Source organism: Neopsephotus bourkii, unplaced genomic scaffold (genome assembly GCF_033783945.1).
Source record: "Neopsephotus bourkii isolate Nb327-2 ecotype Australia unplaced genomic scaffold, CSIRO-AGI_Nbou_v1 NB_962, whole genome shotgun sequence".
Taxonomy (NCBI): Eukaryota; Metazoa; Chordata; class Aves; order Psittaciformes; family Psittacidae; genus Neopsephotus; species Neopsephotus bourkii.
The window spans coordinates 9,690,431-9,716,441 of record NW_026901456.1 but is presented as its reverse complement, the minus strand read 5'-3'; the positions used below and the strand labels follow the sequence as shown (position 1 = coordinate 9,716,441).

The 26,011-nt window shown below is 40.2% G+C and overlaps 1 protein-coding gene across 17 annotated transcripts in view; it reads left to right on the top strand.

Annotated features, from left to right (window-relative positions):
* KDM6A (lysine demethylase 6A) overlaps window positions 1–26,011 on the top strand; it is a 158,176-nt gene that overhangs the window by 17,050 nt on the left and 115,115 nt on the right. For all 17 annotated transcript variants that reach the window (XR_009726379.1, XR_009726378.1, XM_061359307.1 and 14 more), the window contains exon 3: window positions 23,861–23,969. Coding sequence is in view for 15 of the 17 variants with exons in the window: in XM_061359307.1 (XP_061215291.1) it covers window positions 23,861–23,969 (109 nt within the window). In the remaining 2 variants the exon portion in view is untranslated. The remainder of the gene's footprint in view (window positions 1–23,860; window positions 23,970–26,011) is intronic.

Here is a 26,011-nt window from a genome sequence, read left to right as displayed (position 1 = left end):
GAAATGCAGATTTAAAACAAAATACTGGGTTTTTTTCCTTCACATATATAAAAGTCTTGGCATTTGATTATCCATTTGTTTGGACCTCTTGCTTTGTACATCAAATTTAAAGGAAGATTCCCTTAGTTTTGGAGAAGGAATGCCTCTTAGGAGACACAATTGCACACTTCTTGCTCATGGGATTGATCTGAAATTAGAGGTGAAATTTCCATTGCCAAGTGGCATTTAGTGCAGGAAAGTGCCCATGATGTTGCACTTACATGTCTGTATGAAGCTGTAGTTCTGTCTAAGTTGTCTTTTCTTTGGCTGGTTAGAAACAGTTAAAGCTTCATTGCTTGTGTAATGTTGGCCTCCTAATCTCTGCAGCAAGTTCATCCATTCATTTTTTTTATGTGTGCGTGTCCCACACCCCACAGCATTTTTAGCCCTGTTCATCTTAAATTCTGCATGCACCTAGCCTCCTGTCATACAAATGTTGTGATATATGAGGTGTCCATCATAAGCTTGCATTCAGGGATAGGAAAGGATGTGGGTGAGGGGGAGACACACTCATGAATTTTAGAAAAACCTGTTTCAAACAATGTTTATTTTCATCATTACTAATTAAGTTTTCCACTTTTCCTCGAGTCTGCTGCTGTGTGTTTCAACTGAAATGTTTCAACTGAAATGTTTCAACTGAAATGTTTCAACTGAAATGTTTCAACTGAAATGTTTCAACTGAAATGTTTCAACTGAAATGTTTCAACTGAAATGTTTCAACTGAAATGTTTCAACTGAAATGTTTCAACTGAAATGTTTCAACTGAAATGTTTGTTTCAACTAAAATGTTTCAACTGAAGTGTTTGTTTCAACTAAAATGTTTCGACTGAAGTGTTTGATGTTTCAACTAAAATGTTTCGACTGAAATGTTTGTTTCAACTAAAATGTTTCGACTGAAATGTTTGTTTCAACTAAAATGTTTCAACTGAAATGTTTGTTTCAACTAAAATGTTTCTCAATAAATTGTGGGGTAGAGCAGTTGTTGTCCTATACCTGGACTTGTGTAAAGCGTTTGACACTGTCCCACACAACATCCTTGTCTCTAAATTGGAGAGACATCAATTTGATGGATGGACCACTCGGTGGATAATGAACTGGCTGGATGGCCGCACACAGAGTTGTGGTCAATGGCTCAATGTCCAGATGAAGATGAGTAACAAGTGCTGACCCTCAGGGATCAGTGTTGGGACCGGTCTTGTTTAACATCTTTGTCGGTGACATGGACAGTGGGATTGAGTGCGCCCTCAGCAAGTTTGCTGATGACACCAAGCTGTCTGGTTCTGCTGATACGCTGGAGGGAAGGAATGCCTTCCAGAGGGACCTTGACACACTTGTGAGGTGGGCTGATGCCAACCTCATGAGGTTTAACCATACCAAGTGCAAGGTCCTACACCTGGGTCGGAGCAATCCCAGGCACAGCTACAGGCTGGGCAGAGAAGAGATTCAGAGCAGCCCTGTGGAGAAGGACTTGGAGGTGTTGGTCGATAAGAAAATGAACCTGAGCTGGCTTCAGTATGCACTCGCAGCCCAGAAAGCCAACCGTATCCTGGGCTGCATCAAAAGGAGCGTGACCAGCAGGTCGAAGGAGGTGATCCTGCCCCTCTGCTCTTGTGAGACCTCACACGGAATATTGTGTGCAGTTCTGGTGTCCTCAACAGAAAAAGGACATGGAACTGTTGGAACAAGTCCAGAGAAGGGCCACGAGGATGATCGGGGACTGGAGCACCTCCCGTATGGAGAGAGGCTGAGAAAGTTGGGGCTGTTCATCCTGGAGAAGAGAAGGCTGCATGGAGACCTCCTAGCAGCCTTCCAGTATCTGAAGGGGGCCTACAGGGATGCTGGGGATGGACTCTTTATTAGGGACTGTAGTGACAAGACAAGGGATAACGGGTTAAAACTTGAACAGGGGAAGTTTAGATTGCATATAAGGAGGAAATTCTTTCCTGTTAGGGTGGTGAGGCACTGGAATGGGTTGCCTAGGGAGGTTGTGAATGCTCCATCCTTTTCAGTGTTCAACACCAGGTTGGACGAAGCCTTGGGTGAGATGCTTTAGTGCGAGGTGTCCCTGCCCATGGCAGGGGGGGTTGGAACTTGATGATCTTAAGATCCTTTCCAACCATAACTATTCTATGATTCTATAAATAAATACGCAAAAGAATGTGATCAGTTGCGGTAATAGCACTTTTTAGTATACACGTATTTTAGAGTGATCCTCCATAGGTTTCTCTTGGATGCTGTCATGCAAGTATTTAGTGGTTTATTTCTATGCATGTAGCCTGTGTTATCTGTGATAAAGATTTTGATTTGTTATTTTTTTTTTTTTTGCCTACTTTCATGCAGGCAGTATGCAGTAAGCCTTCAGTTTTTGGCTAGGGGATGTCTGTGTTCTGTATTCTCAGTGAATGATGTGTTGAGCCCTCATATTCTGTAAGCATATACCTGAACCACCACAAAAGCTTTGTAGATAATGACTACCCAGGACTTCCAGGGAACTGAATTTAACTGTTCTGTGAGACTTTGCCATATGTAACAGGTGTTGGCCTTGAAAGTGGTTTCACACTTACTTTCTGAAATGAAAGTAATGTGATTGAAATGGGAGGAGGGAAGAAAGGGCAAGCTAACAGCGGACTGTGAGTAACAGGAAGATTTCTAACACAGGAAAGAGTAGTAGTCAAATAGTGTTTCTAGAGGTGTCTCAACAAGATAGAGAATACAGTCCAGGTATCCCAGGTACGCAGCAGTGTTGGAGGTGGAATATAGCTTGGGCCACATAATTAAATCAGGAAGTTACACGCTTATCTTACCTCACATGTTTAAAACTGCTGTAAGCAGTGGACAGATGATCTCCCAAAATGTTGGGAAGCAGTCCACAATCTGGGCATAAATGTCCCTGGTAGTTGTGAGCTCTGAATATAGGCCTGTGTAGTATGGGAGGTTTTGCTTTCATCAGGATATATAGTAGGTGAAGGGAAGCAGAGCACAGGATGGCGAAGGTTTGCAATGCTAAACTTGTGTTAAGAACTGCACCTTATAGTGGCACTGTCTTTTAGTGTTCTAGCAGAGCAGTACGTGGTATTTGCCTCACCTGAAAACCTGTATGTCAGATACAGATTGACTAGTTGCATCTGCCACATGAGAGCTCATGGAGGATGGAGGGATATTTGAGAATCGCATAGTATCCTTTCATTAGTGATGGCTTTGCCATATACAGTGCCCCAGGAATACAGCTACTCAGACTGTAGCAGTAAGAGAAAGGATTATTTCTTCTGTCCTTTCTCTCCCATGCAAATTCAATATTAACAGCACAAAACTTTGCTTTGCACAGTGAACTTTGTTCTGTGGTATGTTACATTCTCTCAGACTGGTCTAGCAAGACTTTTAAAACCAGGGGATGAAACTGCGATGCCTATAGATATAATTTTAACTTTGACTTCCATGAGTGACACTCCCTCTTCTGTGTACATACATGTTCATTTGCCACTGTCTGCAGCTGAAGTGTGGAGCTGCCTGTGGCATTCCTATGGCTCAGTTAATAGGCTTCTTTCCAGGAAGACTCAGCTTTGCTTTTTTCTAAACTTGGTTGGGTGGGGGTTTTTTTCCCATACCTGATGATCTGACTGTCTTCACCAACTTTGAGATTTGTGTGTCATCCTTTTCTTGTGCAACTGCTGATGGTTGTGGTGGCTTAGGTCCCTGAGTCTTCCTCCTGCCTGTACAAGGCAGTGCTAAATAAAGCATAATGGCTTTCTTTAATGTTCTAAAGAAAGTGTTCTTTTGTTTGATCATGTTAGCATCCAGGCTCACGTCATTTCTCAAGGGCAGGTCTTTCTGCATTGCATCACTGCTAATGTAACAACTCATACTTTTTATCTTAATACCTTGATTGTCGAGTACAGCTACCCCTTTTGCAGCTGGAGTACTAGCAGGTGCTTCCCAATGACTGTTGTCAGATCTTTATGGACAGACCCATGGTTACATATATTTCCTGTTTTCAGGATGTTATTTAAATGCTCTAAGCCTTCTGGAAGGCCTTACACAAAATTCCACTTGCTAATAAACTATGTGTTAAATTTTGTTGATAAAGGTCTTCTCACTTAGCATTTTTTACACTTGGCATGTCACTCTAAAAACCTGTTTCACCAAACTAGAGCTACAGTTTCTATTTAAAGGGTATAGTATGTTTTCAGTTAAACTGTACAAAAATTGTGGTATCACTATCTGTAGCTTTCACTAAGGGCACAAAGCTATAGCTTTAGACAATGATAGCTTTTTAATAGTGAAAGAAGTAGCAGCATTAGGACAGCAATTCTGAAAATGGCACTTTTCAAATTTTAAAATACCATGCCAGATTTAGACCTGGGTTGGTGAGAAAGGGTAGTAAATTATTTGATTCTTGAGTCCGGAACAGAAATGTCAGCAGACTCCCACCATGATGTTACATTTTGCTGGATCTGTTTTGTCTTGTGTCACTTGCTTTTGATCTTGTTGATAACATTTCTGTGTTAGTGAGAAAAATTGACATTTGTTGGCTTAATGAAAACTAAGAGCATTAAAGAGTAATAGGTGACACTGCCTGTTTATATGTGTTACAGGGAAAAAAAAGGAGTAAGTCTGAGTTAGAAGCCTACCAACTAGATAAATGATGCAGCAGAAGGCGAATTGCATGCTTCTACTGATGTGAATGTGGGTGGTGGGGAACATCTTTGGAAGACAAAATACTGGGAACAATTCCTTGGAGCATACTGCTTTGGAGAACTTGAAATGATAGCTTAGCATTATAACACTTCATAAGATACCCTTTCCAGTGTAACCGCCATGATTTTCAATGCCACTTTTTCTTTTAGCATATTATTGATAGCTCTTGAGGTAGGAGAGCTGTTCATTCTTCTTGCACGCTGTGGGTGGCAATGCATGTTGGGCATGTGATGTTGAAAATCAAGTAAAAAGTGATATCCAGTCTTTTATTTATGTTGGTGTTTGATGGTGTGTATGTGTTTTTTTGTTGTCATTGTGTTTGTTACCTCTTTAAATGTTTTGTAACAGGTTGTTAATAGCCGTTTTTTTTTTTTCTTTTTTCTCTTCTTTTTTTTCTTCTTCAAAACTGTTGTAATTCTTTATTGTGAGGGTGGTGAGGCACTGGTACAGGTTGCCCAGAGGCCCAGAGAAGATGCGGATGCCCTATGGCAGAGGGTTGGAACTAGATGATTAATGTCGCTTCCAACGCAAGCCATTCTGTGATTCTATGAATTTTCTACATAACGTTTTGGAAGCATATCACAGAATGTGTAATGCTGCTGACTTTTTGTGAATATTCTTACTCTTTCTTTCATTTTTCTTTCCTGGGGAGTTGCTAAACTAAAACCTCCCATTTAGGAGAAAAATATTTCACAAGTGAGTTTTGAAAAGCATTTGCCTTTGTGTAGAGGGAAACTAGGGCTGATGCCCTAGGAAGGTTCAGTTGTTAGTTGATACTGACATACCTGCAATGTTAGTACTTGTCTTGTTAGAGTAATGCTGAAATTACAGCCAAAATATAATCTGGAAGACTGGAATAGGTGGGTTTGAGTCTTAATAAATATATATGCTAAAAAATTGCATTCCTTTCTTAATTACAATATAAAATTGAGCTTCTCTAGAGAGAATCCATGCACTGAATCCCACATGTATTAGGTTGTTGAAGCTGGCCAGATATCAAAAATCTGGGTTTTGGGTCTGTAGTTATACTCCGCACTTCAGTAAGTGTATTTGCCTCCTGTCTGGACAGCAAGGATGCAGTAGTTTAAAATGCTTAAGAAGTTAGTTCAGCCTTTTACCAAAGCTTTCTCAAATACTTTTATCCAAAAGTGCCTCAAGGGCATAATCCCTTTGTTTTACAATTTAACTCTTTATAGGAAGTAATTGGTATTGGTCTGTCACACTCGGCTAGAAGTTCCTTTCAGAAATCATGTGCAAAGACTTTTAGAGAAAATACAAAGGAATATGTAGGTTTACCTGAGAGATTCCAGCTGTTTTTGAAGCCTGCCCCGTCATGTTGCAGGTGGTTATATGTTACAGCTACATAGATACATATAATTTTGTGATAGAAAAAGGGTATTTAAACGTGCCCTTTTGTGTCTGCTGTTTCCATTTAAATGCTGTGGAAGATCCTAATTTTCTGATTCTTCAAATATTGGTTTAATTTTCAGTCTAAATTTGTATGCATTTTTTGTTTATCAACATTGTTGTTAGGCTGAAATGACTTTTCTCTTTCCCTGTTGCTTGTCCTGTTGGTACTTGCAGAAAACAATCGTATTAGTTTTTGATTTGCTAAGGCAAATAATTTCAGTTGTTTTGACCTCCTTTTGCAATAGTCGCTCTTCTTGGCTCTTATCTCTGCAGTTCTCTTCAAAATTCACTTAAGTTTATTGTTTCTGAACACAGAGAAGATAGACTGAATGCTGTAGATCAAATCTGCTGAGATGGTATTAATACTTCCGCATTTAGAACAGGTTGTTCCCTGTCTCTTCTACTGCAAGAGCTTGGGTACATCAACTGAAACTTCCAGGAAGCAAATTCAGAATAAATGGAAGATGATTCCTTGCAGTTAATCTTTGGAACTCCTTGCTGCCAAATATTGTTAAGGTTAAATGAGTGCACATGGTTTTGAACAGTGGTGGGCAAATTAATGAAAGGAAAATCCGTTAATAGCTGTTAAAAACAGCAGTACCACTTGTGCCCAGGAGGTTCCTAAACTTAAATTACTGCAGACTGGGAAAGTGTCAGAAAAAAAAAAATGGTTATATTCTAACGTTTTTCTTTTGCTTCTGCTTCAAGAATATGAGTTCATGTAAAAGCTGTGCTAATCTTTTATTGTTTCTATTTTGGTGAATGTGTTCTTGAAGTAAATATGAAGACATGATGCTGCACTAGGCTGAGTATTGGTCTGACTTATTGTGGATGTCTTATTTCATCTTTCTTGGAAATTTATCCTCTGCTGAACTTCAGAATTGTGTATGCTTTTTTTTTCCTTTTATATTGGCAGCATATACTCATCTTGGTTTGTTATCTCATAACTTAGTAATTATAGCGCTTGAGGAATTTTTTTTAATAGTTTAAATAAGCCTGTTGCAGAGTTCAAGATCTTAGATGGCTGTATAGTGATATACTGCTACATGCCTCCTAGGTTACCTTTGAAAAATCCAGCTGTGGCATGCTGACTGGTGTATTTTCAAGTATTAATGTCCTCACCTCACTTATAGTTGATAGACCTAAAATAATACCGTAAATTCAGTCCAAAGGGCAATACCATATCAGTGCAAATTATGGAGCTAATGACAGGCTATGACCAGTAAGTGTATTTAATATTAAAGTAGTTCACCTTTTATGTTTAATTTTGTGCTTCTTGGACACTATTAAATACCTGTGAAAATGGATTTTAGGTACAGCTCGGTGTGACTCAGGAAGAATGGGAGTGTGTTGAACTGTATGTGAAACAAGTACATCGGACTGACGAGAGTCTCAAATCTCATTCCATTACTACACAGAAAGAACAAATTTTGACAAATTTATGTCTCCTGCACATTGTATGCCATAAATGCACCATTAAGCGTTATGGCAGTAAGAGTGAAGTTGTGATTCTGCTGCTTTAAGGCTGCCTTGGTGTGAGAGGCACTAGCATGAAGTTAGCAGACAAGACTTTACATCTGGAGAGACAAGAGCTGCAAACTTTATTTTAATATTCCACAAAGACTTTCAGTTTTTCAAGTTAAAGCAAAATAAAGTTTCAAACATATATTCAGTATATTGTGATTTTTTTCTTCTTAGCATAAATTACATGAGGTCTGTGTGGTTTGTTCCACTAGCCTGCAGAGAGACTAACAGAAATTTCAAATTTCATGCCTATTACCTGTAATACTTTGAATGTGCTCTCCCCTCTGATTCTAGGGCTCCCTGCCATCTCCTTGCTTACTTGAATGCCTCCTGGTTCTACTTTTTCTGAAGGTCTGAGCCCTCCTGTCTTGAGCTGTCAAAGACTCCACTTAAGGAGCTCTTCCACCTGCTCAGCATGTGGAGAGGAAGGAAAAACATGTAAGATAGGAAGCCCTTCTTCCTCCTCCCAGTCAGTGCTGCCTTGCCCTGACTGTGCTGGCTGGGGGAGCTTGTTCTCCTGCAGCTATTTGGTCCTAATTGCCCCAGAAGTTAAAAGCAGTTGCAGAGGTTCTGTGCTGAACAGCAGCACAGATGTCGCTAGTTAGGATTTTTTTCCCTGTAAGCCACATGCACCTCATAAGAGGCCACTTTTCCGTCTCTGGCCTCAAGACAACGTAAATAATTTCCTGCACATGCAAGTGTTATTCATATTTCCAAGCTTAAGCATAAAGCTTACACACCTCCTGTTGCTTGCACGGGACAGGCCATCAGTGGTCTAGAATGACAGGGTTTGCATTTTTTGGATATAAAGAAATCTGTTCCTGCAGAAAGCTATGAAAAATGAATCTTTTGTACTGCAACTGACAGTTTAAAATAAAGGGATTAAGAAGGTTGACATTTGGGAATGACTTGCATGTGACCATTTGCCTTTTATGATTACTTGAAAATGCCTTAAATTTGATGCACTTTTAAATGTTCTTAAACTCGCCTTTGTATTTTTTCATTCTCCCTAAACATTCTCTGCAGAGGGCTAATCATTGGTTGTCTGTTACTGCAGTGATACAGTACCATGCCTTTGTAAGCAAGAAGGCCGAGGGTATCCCAGCTGCCTTAGGAAGGGTATTGCCAGCAGGTTGGGGAGTCCTGCTTGAAAATGGGGAAGAAATTCTTTACTGTGAGGGTGAGTGAGCATTGGATAGGTTGTCCAGAAAGGTTATGGAGACTCCTTTTCTGGAGATAACCCAATAGCCTCTAGGGCACACTCCTGAGCAATGTGCTCTAGGTGCTTAGGCAGGGTGGTCAGATTAGATGGTCCCTTCCAACCTAAACCATTCTGTGATTCTGTGACTGGCATGATTGAACCTCAGCCGTTCTGTGATTTTGTGACTGGCACGATTGAAGTAATTATTATGTGGAGATGCTATGTATTGGGTGAGTAATAATGGGGAGGCTGTTGTGCTCCAGATGGAGTAGGGGTGAAACAGTAGTGCAGTGAAGATGGTGCTGTTTGTTGTTCAGGGTTTTCTCATTATCTACTGTTCCCCCGATTAAGGTTTCATTTCTCACTGGTGCATTCCCTTTTGCTCTCTTTTGTCTGAGCTTTTATTTGCCACTTCTGTGGCTGTAGCCAATGTGTTCTGTGGAACTTCATTCAATGTCTGACTGTTATGCTTGGTTCATAAGATTTTTGTTTTGTTTTGCCATTTTCCCTGTTTCCTCTTGTCATTGCTTAAGCCCAGTCAGCAAAGCAGCTTGTCCACTCACTCCCCCGCCTTCTTTGCCCCACTCCTGGAGGGTTGGGGAGGAGAATCGGAAGAATGTAGCTCCCATGGGTTGAGATGGAAACAGTCCAGTAACTAAGGTATAACACAAATCACTGCTGCTACCACCAATAGTAATAATGATAAGGGAAATAACAAGGGAAGAGAATACAGCCGCTCACCACCTGCTGGCTGATACCCAGCCTGACCCCAGCAGTGATCTCACCCTTCCGGGTAACTGCCCCCAGTTCTACATCCTGAGCATGACATACTGTGGTATGGAATACCTCTTTGGTCAGTTTGGGTCACGTATCCTGTCTCTGCTTCCTCCTGGCTTCCCCACCTCCCTGGCAGAGCATGAGACTCACAAAGTCCTTGATCAGAGTAAGCATTCTGACCAACAACTAAAAACATTGGTGTTATCAGTGCTGTTCCCAGGCTGAAAGTAAAAAACACGACACTGTACCAGATGCTAAGAAGGAGAAAAATGACTGCTACTGCTGAACCCATGATACCTCTCTAGGGGAATTGCTTGTCCATGATGACACACTGTTTTGACAGGGATTTTTCTACAGTGCATGGTGGCTGTTTTATGTGTATTAATGAAGGTGAATGTACAAGTCTGTGTACACATCAATATACCCTGTGATGATGACATAACTTTCTAATAATAATAACTTTTACTCTTTGGGACCAGTACTTGGAGAAAAAAAAAAAATTAACAAGCCCAAAACAGTCTGCTGTGGAAATAAGTTTTTCTTGCATTGAAAAGTGTTCTTGTTGACTGCAGTTCTTACATTGGTGTATTCTCACAATTTAAAGATCCTCTGACTAGACCATTGAGTGTTTTGAAAGTGAATTTAGCTTTTAAGCAAAGATAGATTATATTACTGATGGTTATGCCCCATTTATGCAAAAGGAATAGAAGAAGGAAGGACATAAGGACAGAAGAAGGAATAAGAAGGAAGACAGTCAGCTTTTTAGTATTGAGAAACTTGACTTTTAATGGAAACTCTTGAGTCACTCTGCCCTAGGTCACTTTTGGTGCACTTTTGCAGTCTTAAGTTGGTTGCATTTTGGAAACTATCTTGCCTGTGAAGCTGCTGAAGTTCTTCGGTAAGGTTTTGCATGTCTGCCACTGTAAAGAATGTAGGAGTTGATCCTTCACCTAAAGGCCTGTGTAAGATACTGTGTAGGTTTTAACCCGTTACCCCTTGTCCTGTCACTACAGTCTCTAATGAAGAGTCCCTCCCCAGCATCCTTATAGGCCCCCTTCAGATACTGGAAGGCTGCTAGGAGGTCTCCATGCAACCTTCTCTTCTCCAGGCTGAACAGCCCCAACTTTCTCAGCCTGTCTTCATATGGGAGGTGCTCCAGTTCTCTGATCATCCTCGTGGCCCTCCTCTGGACTTGTTCCAACAGTTATGTGTCCTTTTTCTGTTGAGGATACCAGAACTGCACACAATATTCCGTGTGAGGTCTCACAAGAGCAGAGTAGAGGGGCAGGATCACCTCCTTTGACCTGCTAGTCACGCTCCTTTTGATGCAGCCCAGGATACGGTTGGCTTTCTGGGCTGCAAGCACACTGAAGCCAGCTCAGGTTCATTTTCTCATTGACCAACACCTCCAAGTCTGTCTCCGCAGGGCTGCTCTGAATCTCTTCTCTGCCCAGCCTGTAGCTGTGCCTGGGATTGCTCTGACCCAGTTGTAGGACCTTGCACTTGTCATGGTTAAACTTCATGAGGTTGGCATCAGCCCACCTCACAAGTGTGTCAAGGTCCCTCTGGATTGCATTCCTTCCCTCCAGTGTTATCAACCGAACCACACAGCTTGGTGTCATCAGCAAACTTGCTGAGGGCACACTCAATCCCACTGTCCGTGTCAGCGATGAAGATGTTAAACAAGACCGGTCCCAACACTGATCCCTGAGGGACACCACTCGTTACTGGTCTCCAACTGGACATTGAGCCATTGACCACAGCTCTTTGTGTGTGGCCATCCAGCCAGTTCTTTATCCACCGAGTGGTCCATCCATCAAATTGATGTCTCTCCAATTTAGAGACAAGGATGTTGTGTGGGACAGTGTCAAACGCTTTGCACAAGTCCAGGCAGATGACATCAACTGCTCTACCGCTGTCCATCAGTTCAGTAGCCCCATCATAGAAGGCCACCAGATTGGTCAGGCAGGATTTCCCCTTAGTGAAGCCATGCTGGCTGTCACCAAGCACCTTGTTGATTTTAATGTGCCTTAGAATGCCTTCCAGGAGAATCTGTTCCAAGATTTTGCCAGGCACAGAGGTGAGACTGACTGGCCTGTAATTCCTTGGGTCATCCATTTTCCCCTTCTTGAAAATGGGGGTTGTATTTCCCTTTTTCCAGTTGTCGGGAGCTTCACCTGACTGCCATAATTTTTCAGATATGATGGCCAGCGGCTTAGCAGTTTCATTCACCAGCTCCTTCAGGACCCGTGGATGGATTTCATCAGGACCCATGGACTTGTGCACGTTCAGATTTTTAAGATGATCTCGAACCAGTTCCTCTCCCACAGTGGGCCCAAGGTCTTCATTCTCACAGTCCCTGTGTCTGCCTTCCAAGACTTGGGTGGTGCGGTCAGAGCCTTTGCCAGTGAAGACCGAGGCAAAGAAGCCATTCAGAACCTCAGCCTTCTCCAAATCCTGTGTAGCTAGTTCACCCGAGAGCTTCCTGAGGGGGCCTACGTTCTCCCGAGTCTGTTCTTTATTTGCTACATACCTGTAGAATCCCTTCCTGTTATCCTTAACATCCCTAGCCAAGTTTAGTTCTAACTGGGCCTTAGCTTTCCTAACCTGGTCCCTTGCTTCCTGGACAACATCCCTGTACTCTTCCCAGGCCGCTTGTCCTTGCTTCCAGTTTCTGTAAGCCTCTTTTTTCATTTGAATTTTCCTCAGCAGCTCCTTATCCATCCAAGGAGGTCTCCTGGCCCTCCTGCTGCACTTCCTTCTAGTTGGGATGCAACACTCCTGAGATTGGAGCAGGTGATCCTTGAAGATCAACCAAGAGTCTTGGGCCCCCCCTGCCCTCTAGGGCTGTACCCCATGGAACCTTACTAAGCAGGTTCCTGAAGAGGCCAAAGTCTGCTCTCTTGAAGTCCAGGGCAGTGAGCTTGCTGCACGCTCTTCTCACTGTCCTGAGGATCTCAAATTCGACCATCTCATGATTGCTGCATCCAAGGCTGCCCTGGAGCGTCACATTTCCAACGAGCCCTTCCCTGTTGGTGAGCACGAGGTCAAGCATGGCACCTCTCCTTGTTGGCTCCTCTATTACTTGCAGAAGGAAGTTGTCTTCCACACAATCGAGGAACCTCCTGGATTGCTTGTGCCAGGCCGTACCGTCATTCCAACAGATGTCAGGGTGTTTGAAGTCACCCATGAGAACAAGGGTCTGTGAGCATGAGGCTGTTCCTATCTGTTTATAAAGTGCTTCATCCACAGCTTCTCCTTGATCGGGCGGTCTGTAACAAATTCCCACAGTAATGTCTCCCATCGCTGTTCTCCCTTTAACCCTGACCCACAAACTGTCTGTTAACTGCTCACCTGTCCCCAGACAGAGTTCAGTACTCTCCAGCCTATCCCTAACATAAAGGGCAACTCCCCCTCCCCGCCTGCTGGGCCTGTCTTTTCTAAAGAGCCTGTAACCTTCCATTCCAACACTCCAGTCATAGGAGCCATCCCGCCATGTTTCCGTGATGCCTGTTATACTCCCATAGATGTGCACACATCTCTAATTCCTCTTGTTTGTTCCCCATGCTATAGGTGTTTGTATAGAGGCATCTGAGCCGAGCTCCAGGCAAAGCAGGCTCATTGGCTGGAGTGGCTGGAATATCTCCACATTGCTCCAAGCATTTATTATAGGTGCTGGCAACTGACTGGGTGTGTTGGGATGGAATGATGCCCCCGTCCCCCAGCACAGGTAGTTTAAAGCCTCCTTGACAAGCCTGGCAAGCCTCCTACCAAAACGGCTCTTCCCCTTCTTTGTCAGACCAGCTCCACCAGCCCCCACTAAACCTGGCCTACAGACTTGGGTCCCGTGTTCAAGACACCCAAACCCCTGACTATGGCCCCACCATTCTAACCATTTATTAACCTGGCCAATCCTCCTGGCCTTTTTAAGGTCCTACCCTGTGTCCTGGAAAATTGACAAAAAGACAGTCGGAGCTCCAGAGCCCTTAACCAGCTCTCCCAGGGCTCTGTAGTCCTTCTTTATGTTCTCCAGGCTACTGCTGTCTATATCCCCAGCACCCACATGGATCACTAGAAGTGGGTAATAGCAGGTCTTACTAGAGTAGGAAGGCTCTCTGCAGCATTCCTGATCCCTAGTAGGCAACACACCTCCCCTGAGACTGGTGCTTCTGTCCCTTTCAAAGTACAGTCCCCTGCTGCTACGACCCGCTGCTTTTTCCTGGCAGCACTAGCAGAGATCTTCTTTACCAGTGCATCAGCGGGCTGTTTCTGGTGCGAGGGTGTTTCCTCATTAGCCTCCTGCAGGACAGCAAAGCGGTTCTGTGTGGGGACAACAGATTTAGGAGGAAATCCCCTGCTTTTAATTGTCCTTTTCCTCCTTTTTTTTTTTTTTTGTTGTTGGTTTTGGGGGTTTTTTGTTTGGTTGGGTTTTTTTTTTTTTCTTCTTTTTTTTTTTTTTTTTTGTCACTAATTCCCAGCTTCCCGGGTTAACGGCCTCCTTCTTTCCTCCATGAGCTAGAGGGGAAGCTTGAGGCCCCTCCACAGTTTGGGCGTGGAGCAAGCATTCCTGCTTCCTTTCAGCTGTCCTGACATCTTGCAGCCTATTGACAGCATCCCGCAGCTCAGACCCAGCTGCAGGAGGACCTCCACCAGGGAGCACCGGGTGCAGCCCTGCCCACTGTACACCTTTCCCTCAACAGACCCATGCAGGCCCTCTCTACACTTGGGGCTCCGCGCTGCAGTCTCCACTCTCACCGGCTCTGTCTGGTGCCTACGCTGCCACTGCCGGGGCAGCCAGAGCAGAGCTCCCAGAGCGGGCCCTGGTCATCAGGCGAGTGCTCACCATCCTCCCTGGGGCATGTTTTTAACCAATCAGGGCTGGTGCCGCTGCTCCTGGCTCCGCCCCCTGTGAGTCAGCTGCTCTCGTCAGCTGAGCTGCGGCTCCTGGGCAGGTCCTGTCGAAGGCTTGAGGCTCCCTGGGTGGTTCTGCTCTTGTCGCTCTGAGTTGAGGCTCCTGGACGCTGATCTCCCCCCTCTCCTGTGTTGAAGGCGTCCTCTTTTGTTTTTTCCACTTTGTATTTGTTAATGCCCATCTCTATATTGGATGCAAATTTGATAGGGCTTGGGAAGCATTAATTGAAGGAGGTCTTCTGTCCATCTCCAGGGGAATGTTAATGGAAACAGCCTGTACTGGCAACCTGCATGGCTATTTGCCCTGCAGCCACAAGATTCTTTACAGTGTACTGGCTGTGAAAATTCAGGGCAAAATTTCACTTATCAGAAGATTCTGTTGAAGAGTTCTTGAGCAGTGTTTGATTGTATTGTCATTGTAGCACATAATTACGATGTGCATGCACACTAGTAGCTAAAATAATTTTTACTTGCACTTCGTAGTACATAAATGCTGGAATGTACTTCCCCCACCTGTTATTGCTACATAGCACGAGTGGACATTATTTCTTTCTTGGAATGATGCACACCAGTTCTTCCATTCAGAAGTGGTACTGATCATCAGTTGTGTGACTGGATCCAGAGGACTTTATTCCTCTTATTTAACCATTGCATTTTTTCTATTCATTCAGACTGCTATTTGAGGTGGGAAAGGACAGGGGTAACTCTGGGTGTTAGGTATTAGGAGATAAGAGCTACAGCTCTTGATGGCAATTATTGTGGTGCTTTTTAAGGTGTTTACTGGGCATAAAGTTCTTCTCCAGAATATTTTTTCTATGCAAGCTGGTTTTCATGCACATTTGGTTATGTTCTAGTGTTGATCACTTTCAAATGTGAGTGGAATCCTCGTCACCTAAATATAATCAGCTACAACAGGGGTATGTATGAATGACAGTGGAAAAAGGAACATGATACGTGGAGTGGTACCTGTATGTGAGACTTTGAAAATGTGATGGAAAACCTTTGTGGGGCACCTTTCCTGGTATACTGGCTATGCTAACTTCAGAAATACCAGCATTATGAGATTGTTTTTGAAACAGTGGTGTTTCAGTATTTGAAACCAGGTTCTTTCCACTTAGATGTTCTTTTTTAATCCTTTGTGTCTTAATGTACCTTTAACAATTTTATGTGTCCTGTGGTGCTGAAAACTGTACTTGCTATCCTGTTAGCATTAGCTCTTATACTTTCTTTATAAACAGCTCCTGACCGTTTTTCTAAAATAAATCATTTTTTCCTTATATTTTCAGACTAAGCTACCAACAATATTTATATCTGAAAACGGGCCACCTCTGGTGCTTGAACCCCTTTTGGAACTGAAGTTTAGACTGTGCAGGTTTAGCAGAGCAGAGCAGTTGATGATAGCTTTTTAATATTTAATAATAATTACTTTTCTGTATCACCTTGTATTTAAACAACAGCGCAGAAAATCACTCTATTTATTCTGAAACTGAGTATTTTCATAAAGATATACTTGTTTTGTCAATCTTTATAGACATTTTCATATTTATGTACATTGTTCTCTGTTTAATACTTTTTTTCCAAGCTTCTTTATACATTGCCATCTTGATGCTTGGTAGCTGATAGTCAGTGTTACATTTCCAAAGGCTTCAGTCTGGATCAGGAGATCTTTGCATAAGTGATAGTCAGGTTTAATATTTGGAGTTTTTTCTTAACAAAAACAGGCAGTTTTTAATGAAGACCCTGACTTTAATTGGCTTTTTTCTTTTTTTCATCTGTGTTGATTTTTAGTGTATTTCCAAAGTTATTTACACAATGGAATGGATAAATAAATATTTGATTTGTGATCTTCCTTAAATCTATATGAAAATTCATAGCTTCCTAATTAAAAGTGGTTTAACACTTAAAAAAGATAAGTTTATTTATCAGTGTTAACTGTCTAAATGTTCTCAAGTATAATGTAAACTATATAAACATAGACCATCAGCTGTGGTGTTCTGTGTTTTTATAGTTTAGAATTGCTAGAATGAAGTCAGATTTAGTAGTCGAATTTAGTGTGTGGTTAACTATTCATTAGGTCTAGAACAATTGCTAAATTAAGGTGCTGTAATTCTACTTCAAATAGGATTATATAGTAAAAAATAACAGAAAATGTTCCTATATTCTCAGATAAAAAAATCAGACATTTCAATTGCTTATGAAAAACCTACTGCCATGTAAAAAAGTCTGTTTCTTTTGTTTTTCTGTATTTTTTTCTTACATTAAAGAATAACTATGCAGTATTTGGAATGATGAAAATCCATGCAAAATTTGTCAGAATCTCCTGAGGCTCTGGTTATGAAATGTTTTCAGGGACAGAATAGAAAGCATTCAGTTTGCTGATAGTTTAAAATTTAATTTCCTGTATAGTGTAGGTGTGTCTGCACTTACATGCACATCTATATTTCTAAGTATATCTTACTGGATTTAAAAGAAGTAAGGGATGGGGGTGTTGCATCCTAAAGGTCATTTCAGGATTAATGCCCAGTGATTCACTCACTAACTCCAGTCAGTTTTTCATTCAGAATGCAGTTGGTTGTGGATGCTGTCAGCTGAAAACTACTAAGTTTTCTGTTATTCTCTTGGAGAGGCTAACTTACATTTGCCTGACAGGAAACAGTTGTAAGGGATGTCTTATAGCTGATATTATGTCTTCTTTATTCAGTGGTGGCAAGTTGGTTTTATTCCCCCTCCACTGAAAGGTCACTTTTCTCTATTTATCATTGATTTGCATATATTCTATGTTGTATTCTGTTCTGCAGTTCTATGCTGCTTATGCGGTGGTATCGCTCATTTTTCAGTGATAACTGGTTTCAAGAAGAATTATTTCTAAGTTACTAGTGTCTGCTGTTTATTCTCTGTCTGATGGTAGAGTTTGTTTTAGTGATACTGATGCTCCACAGTAGGTTTCTGAATTGTTAATAGGTTTATTTTATTGTTTGTTTCTTATGGTAATCGTGTGTTGCTTTCACCCTGGTCTTTGGAGCAAGTTCTGGTTTTTGCTGTTTGCCTTTCAATTAATTTTCAGTTGTAAATTTAGCAACCTTCACCTTCTGCTGCTTGCTGTTTCATCTCTTCTGCTTCCAGATTATACTGAAGATGTAACAATTGTTTTTTTTTTTAATTATGCCTGTGGTAGTCAAGTCCTAGGCCACAGTAGTGGCTTTCAAAGAAAATTCATCTTGTTATCATCAAGCAGTGCAGGTAGCAAACATGCACAACCACTTTTCTTCTTTATTGCTTGCAATATTTGTGTCTTCTTTCATGAAGCAGTAATCTTAGGGCAGGGGGAAATTTGCCCAGAATTGATGCTGTGTTTCTTGAGAAATGGGTAAGGAGGATCAATTTCCATTGTTCTATACTACTTACTGTCCCTGAAATAAGGACTTTGGTCTTTTACATAATACAGGTCGCATGTAAGATGAAAGAAGAGTAAACTAGTGCTAAGTTGAGAGAGAAATTTTATAACACAGTATGAGTTTCACAAAGCTTTGAAAGCTGTAGTAGGAGTTGATACTGAGTAGGAAAGTAAGGGAAGTTTAAAGTATTGTGCCATCCATACAAAATACAAGAACCTTCAGTGGCAGAGCCAGTGGATTAATACAGGTTGTCTTCATCAAATATGATTATTTGAAATGTATGCTTTTCTCTGTGAAGTAAAAGAGATGTTCCTTTAAGTCATTTACAGCCCAGGAAAAGGGGCCAGTCATTGTTGGTGGTGAGGGGCAAAAGAAATAGTTTAACTTCTGAAGAATTCGGGTTGTCTTTTTGTCTGCTTGCAAATCTGAGGCAAGTCTTGTTCACACTTGTTGCAGAGCAGGAGCAAGAACTGACTGAGGAGGTTCTCGGGATGTTAGCTGTTGTCAACGTTATTAGAAAATCGTGTGTGTTTTGCTGAATTGTGGCATGGAGAAAGGAAAGGAAGAGAAGTCTTACAGAACATCCTCTTTTGATACTAAGGTGGGGAGAATGAGCCCCGCAGATACATAAACTTCTGCTTTTCTGATCTCTTGATAACTTTCAAATATTGACTGCTAGTAGATAGCGTGATCATCACTTCAGTGTCCAGCACTGTCTACATAATTACCTTCTTTTCCAGAAGGTAAAATATCCCTTAAAAGCTATTAACGTTTCATTTCTAAACATTAGTGTAGTATTTATTTCATTTGTGAGGAGTCTGCTGATGTCTGTCTCTTCAAATTTGTCACGTGGAATTTTTTTCATGCTTCCAGTTCTCATTACCTGCTCAAAAAGTGCATCTATTCAGGTTACTGCTTTCTAGAGAAACAGGAAAAAATAAACAAGAATTGTTTGTTTGTTCCCTCTCCTCCCCAATGGAAGGCATCTTTATATACAGTACTGTTTTCTATTGTGAACTTTAAGGTTCTAGTAATATCCTGAGGCTTTGAATTTGTCATTTTATACTGTGTTGTCTGCATTAAAACACCATATTTTTCTTCAACAGTTAATTTATTACCCAGTAAAATTCAAATCTCTTTCACTGTACATTAGTGCCCAGTGGTTGCCATGCTAACAATTTATACTGCTAGCTTTTTGGTTTTCTGTAGCTGTCAGTGTTTCTTCTGTGTTTTAAGTAAAAATTTGTTGATTGAGTGCACTCCTCTGCTCTCATATCATTAATATATTAAAGAATTAATAATTAATGTTTTGTCATGTTTGGCAGTTTAGTCCTACTACTTTCATCTTAGTCAGTCATGCTTGTCACAAGTTAAGAAAGGACATAGTAACATCATCATCTTTAGAAGCTGTTGAAAAAAGCTGTATTGTTTGGTTTTGAGTTTTTTTGTATTTATTTTTTTTCTTCCCTTTTTAGTACACTGGTTTAACAGTAATTTGAATTCGTGCTGTAAAAGGCAAATAATTGCAATCAGTGATAACGGTAAAGGTTTGTGGGGTTTTTTTCCCCCTTCATATTAGTTGAAGTAGAAATAACATCATCCTTTTCTTTTATGAAGTAGAGCTGCAATATGTGTCAGTCCCTTTTGTATTCAGTATTTAGAATTCTGGCTTTATCTTAGATTTTTGTTGTAGTATATTCCCACCTCTAGGGTCTTTTCTTCAGGAAGAGATACCATGTTAATAATAGCCAAAACTGGCATTTGCTTCACAGGGTTGTTTTTGTTTGGTTTGGGTTGTTTTTCAGGGGGAAAAAGGGAGAAGAAATGTTCTTCTAAGAACAGAGGTGCGTGTGGGGGGAAATCCATTCCTTTCGCTTTGGAATAATAAGTAGTGAACGTACAAGGATTTGACAGTGCATTTTAAAAATGATAATGGAGTTATTTTTCCTTTTGCGAACATGTATGAATGTTTTGCTGACTTTTTCCAAGTTGACAGATATGCTAAGCCTTTTTCTTCTTCACTGTGTTGTATTTATCTGTGTAATAAGAATTGGTCCAATTTGTGAAATCAGAATGCCCCCAGTCATGAGCTGTGATGTCATAAGAGGGGGCTTGTAAGTGTTATGTCAGAAGTGTTGACAGTAGTGTATTACTTCAGTTTGCTTTTAATGGCGCAAGTGACAGACGAGTGCTGTTACGTTTTGTTTGGTTTTGGTTTTTTTTTCTTGGTATCCTATAAGCCAGCTTCTTTTCCTGCAGCCATTCCTGTGTTTGTTTCCTGCTTCTGCTCTGGTTGTTACACTGCAGAACAGCTGCGGGGGATTATTTTGCCAAGTTCCTAAATTCTTCAGGTTTCTCTTTTATCTTCATGCAGCCCTTGAACAAAGGGAAGGAAGTGTACAACATTGTGTAGCAATCTTCTTTTTCATTTCGGGATCTTTCTCTTGCTTGTTAATTTGTCAATACTAGCAATTTGCAAGGCTGGCTCCATTGAGTGCACTTATAAATCCATACAGTATGGAGAAATAACAATACCTAAAAACCTGAGGGATTTGTAGCTTCCTTAGAATTCTTAGTGTCTCAGGATGATTTAAATTGGCTGAAGAAGTGGTACCATAGATGGCCTTTGCAGTTACAGATCTGCTGAAATGAGATCTTTTGATTATTCCTTCAAAGCAGCCATATACAGATGCATGTGATTGTGACCTCCCTCTTTCAAAATGCTTTGCATTCGTTTATTCAGCTGAGAGACAGATTCTCATCTATGCAGGAAAAAATACCTGTTCCTTTCTAAAGATGTTTGTGAAGGGACTTAATGGAGAAGGAAGTTTTGCAACCAGAGCCGAAGTTAAATTAATCGGTTTGTGTAACTGAATCTGCTCTAGCTACTAAGAATAATGAGCTGAGTAGTGACCAGTCTGCTGCTTGTCCTACAGAGACTTGGAGGCTGAATTTGGTGTTCCTGCTGAGGAAGTAAAGCATGTTGTTTGTTTCATTTAGTTAGAAAGTGCTGGAAGAATTTTTGACAATTCACATGAAACAGCCTTCACAATTTTAAGCTTGCATAAATGTAAACATTTTCCTGATAGTGTTATAAGTAGGTTAGAGATAACTGGGAAGGGTGTACTTAAAGGTGTAGTTAAATAGCTCTTACAGTAACAGGTAACTGTAAATTAACTGTTACTTAAAGGGGAAGTTCTGGTTTGCAGCTCCGGTGTCCTACGCCTTGCATTGTGCTGGCCTTAGTAACATGGCTTTGCAGAATCTTCAAAGTGTCTTCTAGTGCAAAGGGAAAATCTGCCTTGTTGAGAAGTGAGCTGAGTTGTGTGAGAGACTTGGGTGTGTTTTTTTCCCTCTCTCTATATAATATGTAATATACAATATATACAGTATATAATACATTACATATTATAATTGTATAATTATATATATAATACATATACAACTTTAGATAATTGTACATCTTTTAATGAAGATTTACTTAAAAAAGGGCTGGGGAAATGTTAAGGGCCTCCCAGACGCTTTGCTGTTTTAGTGTATGTGATTTATAGTTTGCTTGAATATCTCTATAGGAAAATCCTTTTATATTGGTTCATAAAGTCATAGGTTTGCTATAAATACCTGTAGCCATCTAATTCAGCAAATAAACTACTCTAACTTCCTCTTCAGCAATTTTTTATAAACTGCCTGTTGTAGTAGTAGTTTTCATATGCTCTGAACAGTGACTGAATTGTAGAAGACAAAAAAGTCATAGTATGAATATTCTCTATAGCAGCTGCAGCATGGATTGCATAGCATCAGAAAATGGAAGGGCTATTTGCAAATTAATCTATGACAGTAACATTAGGGGCACCAGCAAGAGTTGTATTACAATTTTTACAAATTGAGAGATGAGACCAAGAAGTGGAGAGAGGAAACAAGGCACAAACCCCAAGATACTGCATTAAAGCATGTGCAGGTGGGAGTAGGTTCAGCTGATGAGCCTAAATGTTGAGAATTGGTTCATACACACATTGTTTCTTATTCCAGGGATCGTATTCTTTAGATTGAAAGTTTGCTGACTCCAAGAGGTACTCAGAGTGGTGGGAATAAAATTAAAGTATCTCTGATTAACTGTCAACAGAAACCCAGTCCTTCCAGTGCATGGAATTGGAACATGAATAAAAAATTCTTCAGCAGCTCTTTGATGTAGAGAGGCAAATGCACATCTCAGTCTCCTCAGAATATGACCAAATAGCTAGTTTGAAATACAGAATTTAAATGGAATTATTAAATAATTCTAATATTGTGCATACACCTAACAGATTTGATACAGATGTCACCCATTTTGTTGCAGTTTTGCAGCAACATAGCTTTGGTTTTATCCATCAGAATGTTGTTTCTGAAAACAGCCATAAAATATGGCTATCCTGGTCTTGGAAGTAGGTGAAAATGTGTTTAATGCATCTAAAGCTTGGGATGCAAACTGAGAGCCACTCCTCTGGTCCCATGCATGGCTTTGTGTTCATTGAGTATAGCAAGGCCTATTTTATTATGGCTTAGCATTTAAACGAGAATTTTAAAGGTAGCATCGCAAGATAAAAATGGCTGATTTTTACCTTGCTCTGGTTCGAGTTAGCTCAGTGATTTGGATTCTCCACATGTGTGTTTTAACTATCTCTTAACATTTCTTTTTATTACAACATTTCTCATTTTAGTGATTAATAAAAGTGTACACAAAATCCTAAATACGGACAAGACTGCTAATTTAGTGTTTGGACTCAAGTATTACAGGATCATCTTTTCCCTTTTCGAATTTCTAGTTTCAATAAAATGACTTAATGAGGCTCGTACTTTCAGATTAAGTTTAGATCAAGGTCTTTGATTATTGTAATGTATTAAACCCAAGCAGTTCGTAATTGCAACCAAATTTGAAACACAATCAAAATAAGAGTTGATGAAAGTCATGGATTAACCAGCTGGGAACCTTCCTTCCCATTCAGGTTTATTCAGCGACTTCATTTTAATGACTAGCATGTTCAAAATCAAGAAACTGGAAGTTCAAAAAGTTGGGAAACTGATTTTATTTATTCATTTATTCCCAAAGTGTAAGTAGGGTCTTGAGGTAAGAGGTTAAAGATAGGTTATAGATGGTTAACCATTGTGGTGAATAGAAGGTATCATTTCAGTCCATTAAAAATTTATGTTTGCAACACAGAGCATCCTTTGAGTGTGCCGCTTAAAAACCTGCAGAGCAAATTTTCTCAAAGTGAAATTATTTTCTAATTGGATTCATGCTTTTAGCATACAGTAGCTGTTCAGTAAGTAGAAGATAGTAAACTGTATTTTGTGATATGATAGAGGTATGTGTAATGAATCAAGTGTTGGGAGTTACATGCTAAGGTGTATGAATTGTCTAAGCAAGCATGTTGAGGTAACGTATTCTTCATTTTAGCAAAAAATAGCTAAAAAAAATGGTAAAATGAAATGAGTCCTTCAGAGAAAACAAACAGAATAAGAGTAAAATCAGAGAACACGCTTTCTTGCAGACTGAGATAAATAAGTAAAATCAATTCTTTTGCATTTCATTGATTTTTTAAATTAAAATCTTCATATATGTTAGAGGTTTGTTTTGTGTTTAGGAAATTGAATGGTTTTGGAGTTCACAAATAAACCAGAGAGAACTTGTATTTTTCATTTGCTGTCCATTTTCATTAGAATCAATGAACTTGAAAATCTGTTTTGTCTAGAATATTACATTTCTTCTTTGAAAAGTAATGCTAACCATGTTATTGAGAGGCTTTGTAGACTTCTTGCCTTGCACACTTTAACAAGAAACCTTATTATTTCTTAGAAAATGTATTGAAAATGTATTATTTTGCTTTAGTTAAATACAGAATTTTGAAAACCTTGTATTTATTTTTCCCAGGCTGTTCGCTGCTATGAATCGCTAATTTTGAAAGCTGAAGGAAAGGTCGAGTCTGATTTCTTTTGTCAGTTAGGTCACTTCAACCTCTTATTGGAAGATTATCCAAAAGGTAAGGCTTTTTAGTACTTCTGATAAACACAATTGGGGGATTCTCATTTAATGTAGGGGGCACAATAGACTGAAAACCATTTGAATTAATTCACTGTTTTATCACTTTGTACTATATTTCAAAGCCTAGTAATGGAATAAGACTGATGGTGTCTTTACAGAAACAACTGTATTCAATGCAACTTCCCATTTTTTATTTTTTTTTAATTGAAAATTCCAAAGCAAAACACTGCTGGTTCAAGAATGAATATAGAGTTTCTTTAGTTTATACAGTGGTACTGCAATGTCTACTTCATTTTTCTGGTTCATTATTGCATGATTTTGCGAGCAGTTGAACCAATGCCTCTGAAGGTTTCCTATGGGTGGGGGACAGTGGTGCAGAGAACGAGAGCCAGGCGTAGTGCTTTCATGTATGTCCGCAATCTCAACAGGTAAGGCTAGGCTGAAAGTGTTAATCCAAAAGCAAAAACCTGCACTTAGTGTGTTTCAAGTTGTGTTTTAAATATTGAGTGGAAGAATGGTGTTGGGCATCTGGGGGCTACGTGGCTTCATTCTTTTTATGTCTCTGCTTCATCAGTCTTTGAAAGTACTTAAGTCTTTTATGCCACCACTGCAGCCAGTGAACACAGAACCTTGTGTACACTTGTGCTTTGTTCCGTGTAGGTCAGTAGAGCGGTTTTTTGGTAGTGGTGTGGATTCACAAAGATACTCTCCTGTGTGCTGAGACATGGGCTAGGTTTCAGCTTGTTCTGTGTCTATTTAATGTCATGCTGGGTGTCTGGACCAGTCTCTAATAGCTGCCTCCCTTCCAGTGACTGTTGAAGGTATGAATGAGTAGAAAGTCTTTTTGGGTGTTGCCCTACCTTAGCTAATTAGAAGAGGTTGGAGCATTTTTTGTTTTTAATTTAATTTTTTAAGTGGCATGTGTTTTTCCATTGTTGTTGCTTTTTGGTTTTAATAAGAATGCAGTTCTGTTTGACTTTGTGTAAGGACACAAAGAACACCTTCACCCTGAAAATGCCTTTATTCCAGACACACAGAAATACTGGTTTACGGTTACCTTGGAACTTATGAATAGGGAAATGAATTATAACTGCTAGTAGCTCAGAAACACATTTTAGTGATTCAGGCTTGCTGTGGACCCTTTCATAACAGTGAAACAAGTCCACTTGTTCACTATGTCTGACATAAACCAGTGTGAGTTGGGGTTGCTGGAACGTTCATTTTTTAGGTGAGAAGTATTTAAATTTGATAGTATTAGGGAGGAATTTGCAGTTATCTGAATTCAGTAGCTAAATTCAGAAGGCTTTGAGTTATTGAGACATCTGTCTCTTTCTGTTGAATATATGGGCAACTCAGGGACCTTAGTATCCATTATTTGTACAAGCAGCTTGAGAGCCCCCAGCTTTTAACTACATCCCATCGAACTGGTATAATATAACCACTTATGTTTCCAGTTCCAGAGACATGGGGAAGCCTGAAGGGAATGTGGCAGGATGCTGTCTGTAGATTTTTTCTGGAGAATAGTCTGATCCCATCTTTTTATTTTCGTTTTCATTTTTAGAAAATTTAACCACTCCCTCTGAAAACAACTTGCGCTGCTGTTTCTTATTAGCCTGATACAGCTTGATATGATGTGACTGCAGTATGGCTTATTGTATATATTTTACTTGGCAAAGACAACGCAGGGTTGTGGGCTGTATTAACTCTGCTGTTGAGTTGATAACAGTTAAGACCGGCAGGACTAGGTGTTGCTATGGGTCAGAGACGAGGTTTACTGGTGGGGAGTCTCCTTTGTACTGTGTATACAGTTTTAAAGAACAAGCATTAAAAATACAAATGATGGTTGAAAATACCAGATCTCCAGAGACATTTAGCCATTAAAACCTAAGTTAAAATCCTTAGTATTTTCTTAGATGCTTATTTAAAGTCATATCTCAGTCATGAAAGAAGTTTCAAGAAGTGAACAAACCTTTGTTACTAATAAATGTATTTTAAAAAAAGATGTATCTGTATTCTGAAAGAGATGGGGTAGTACTGAAA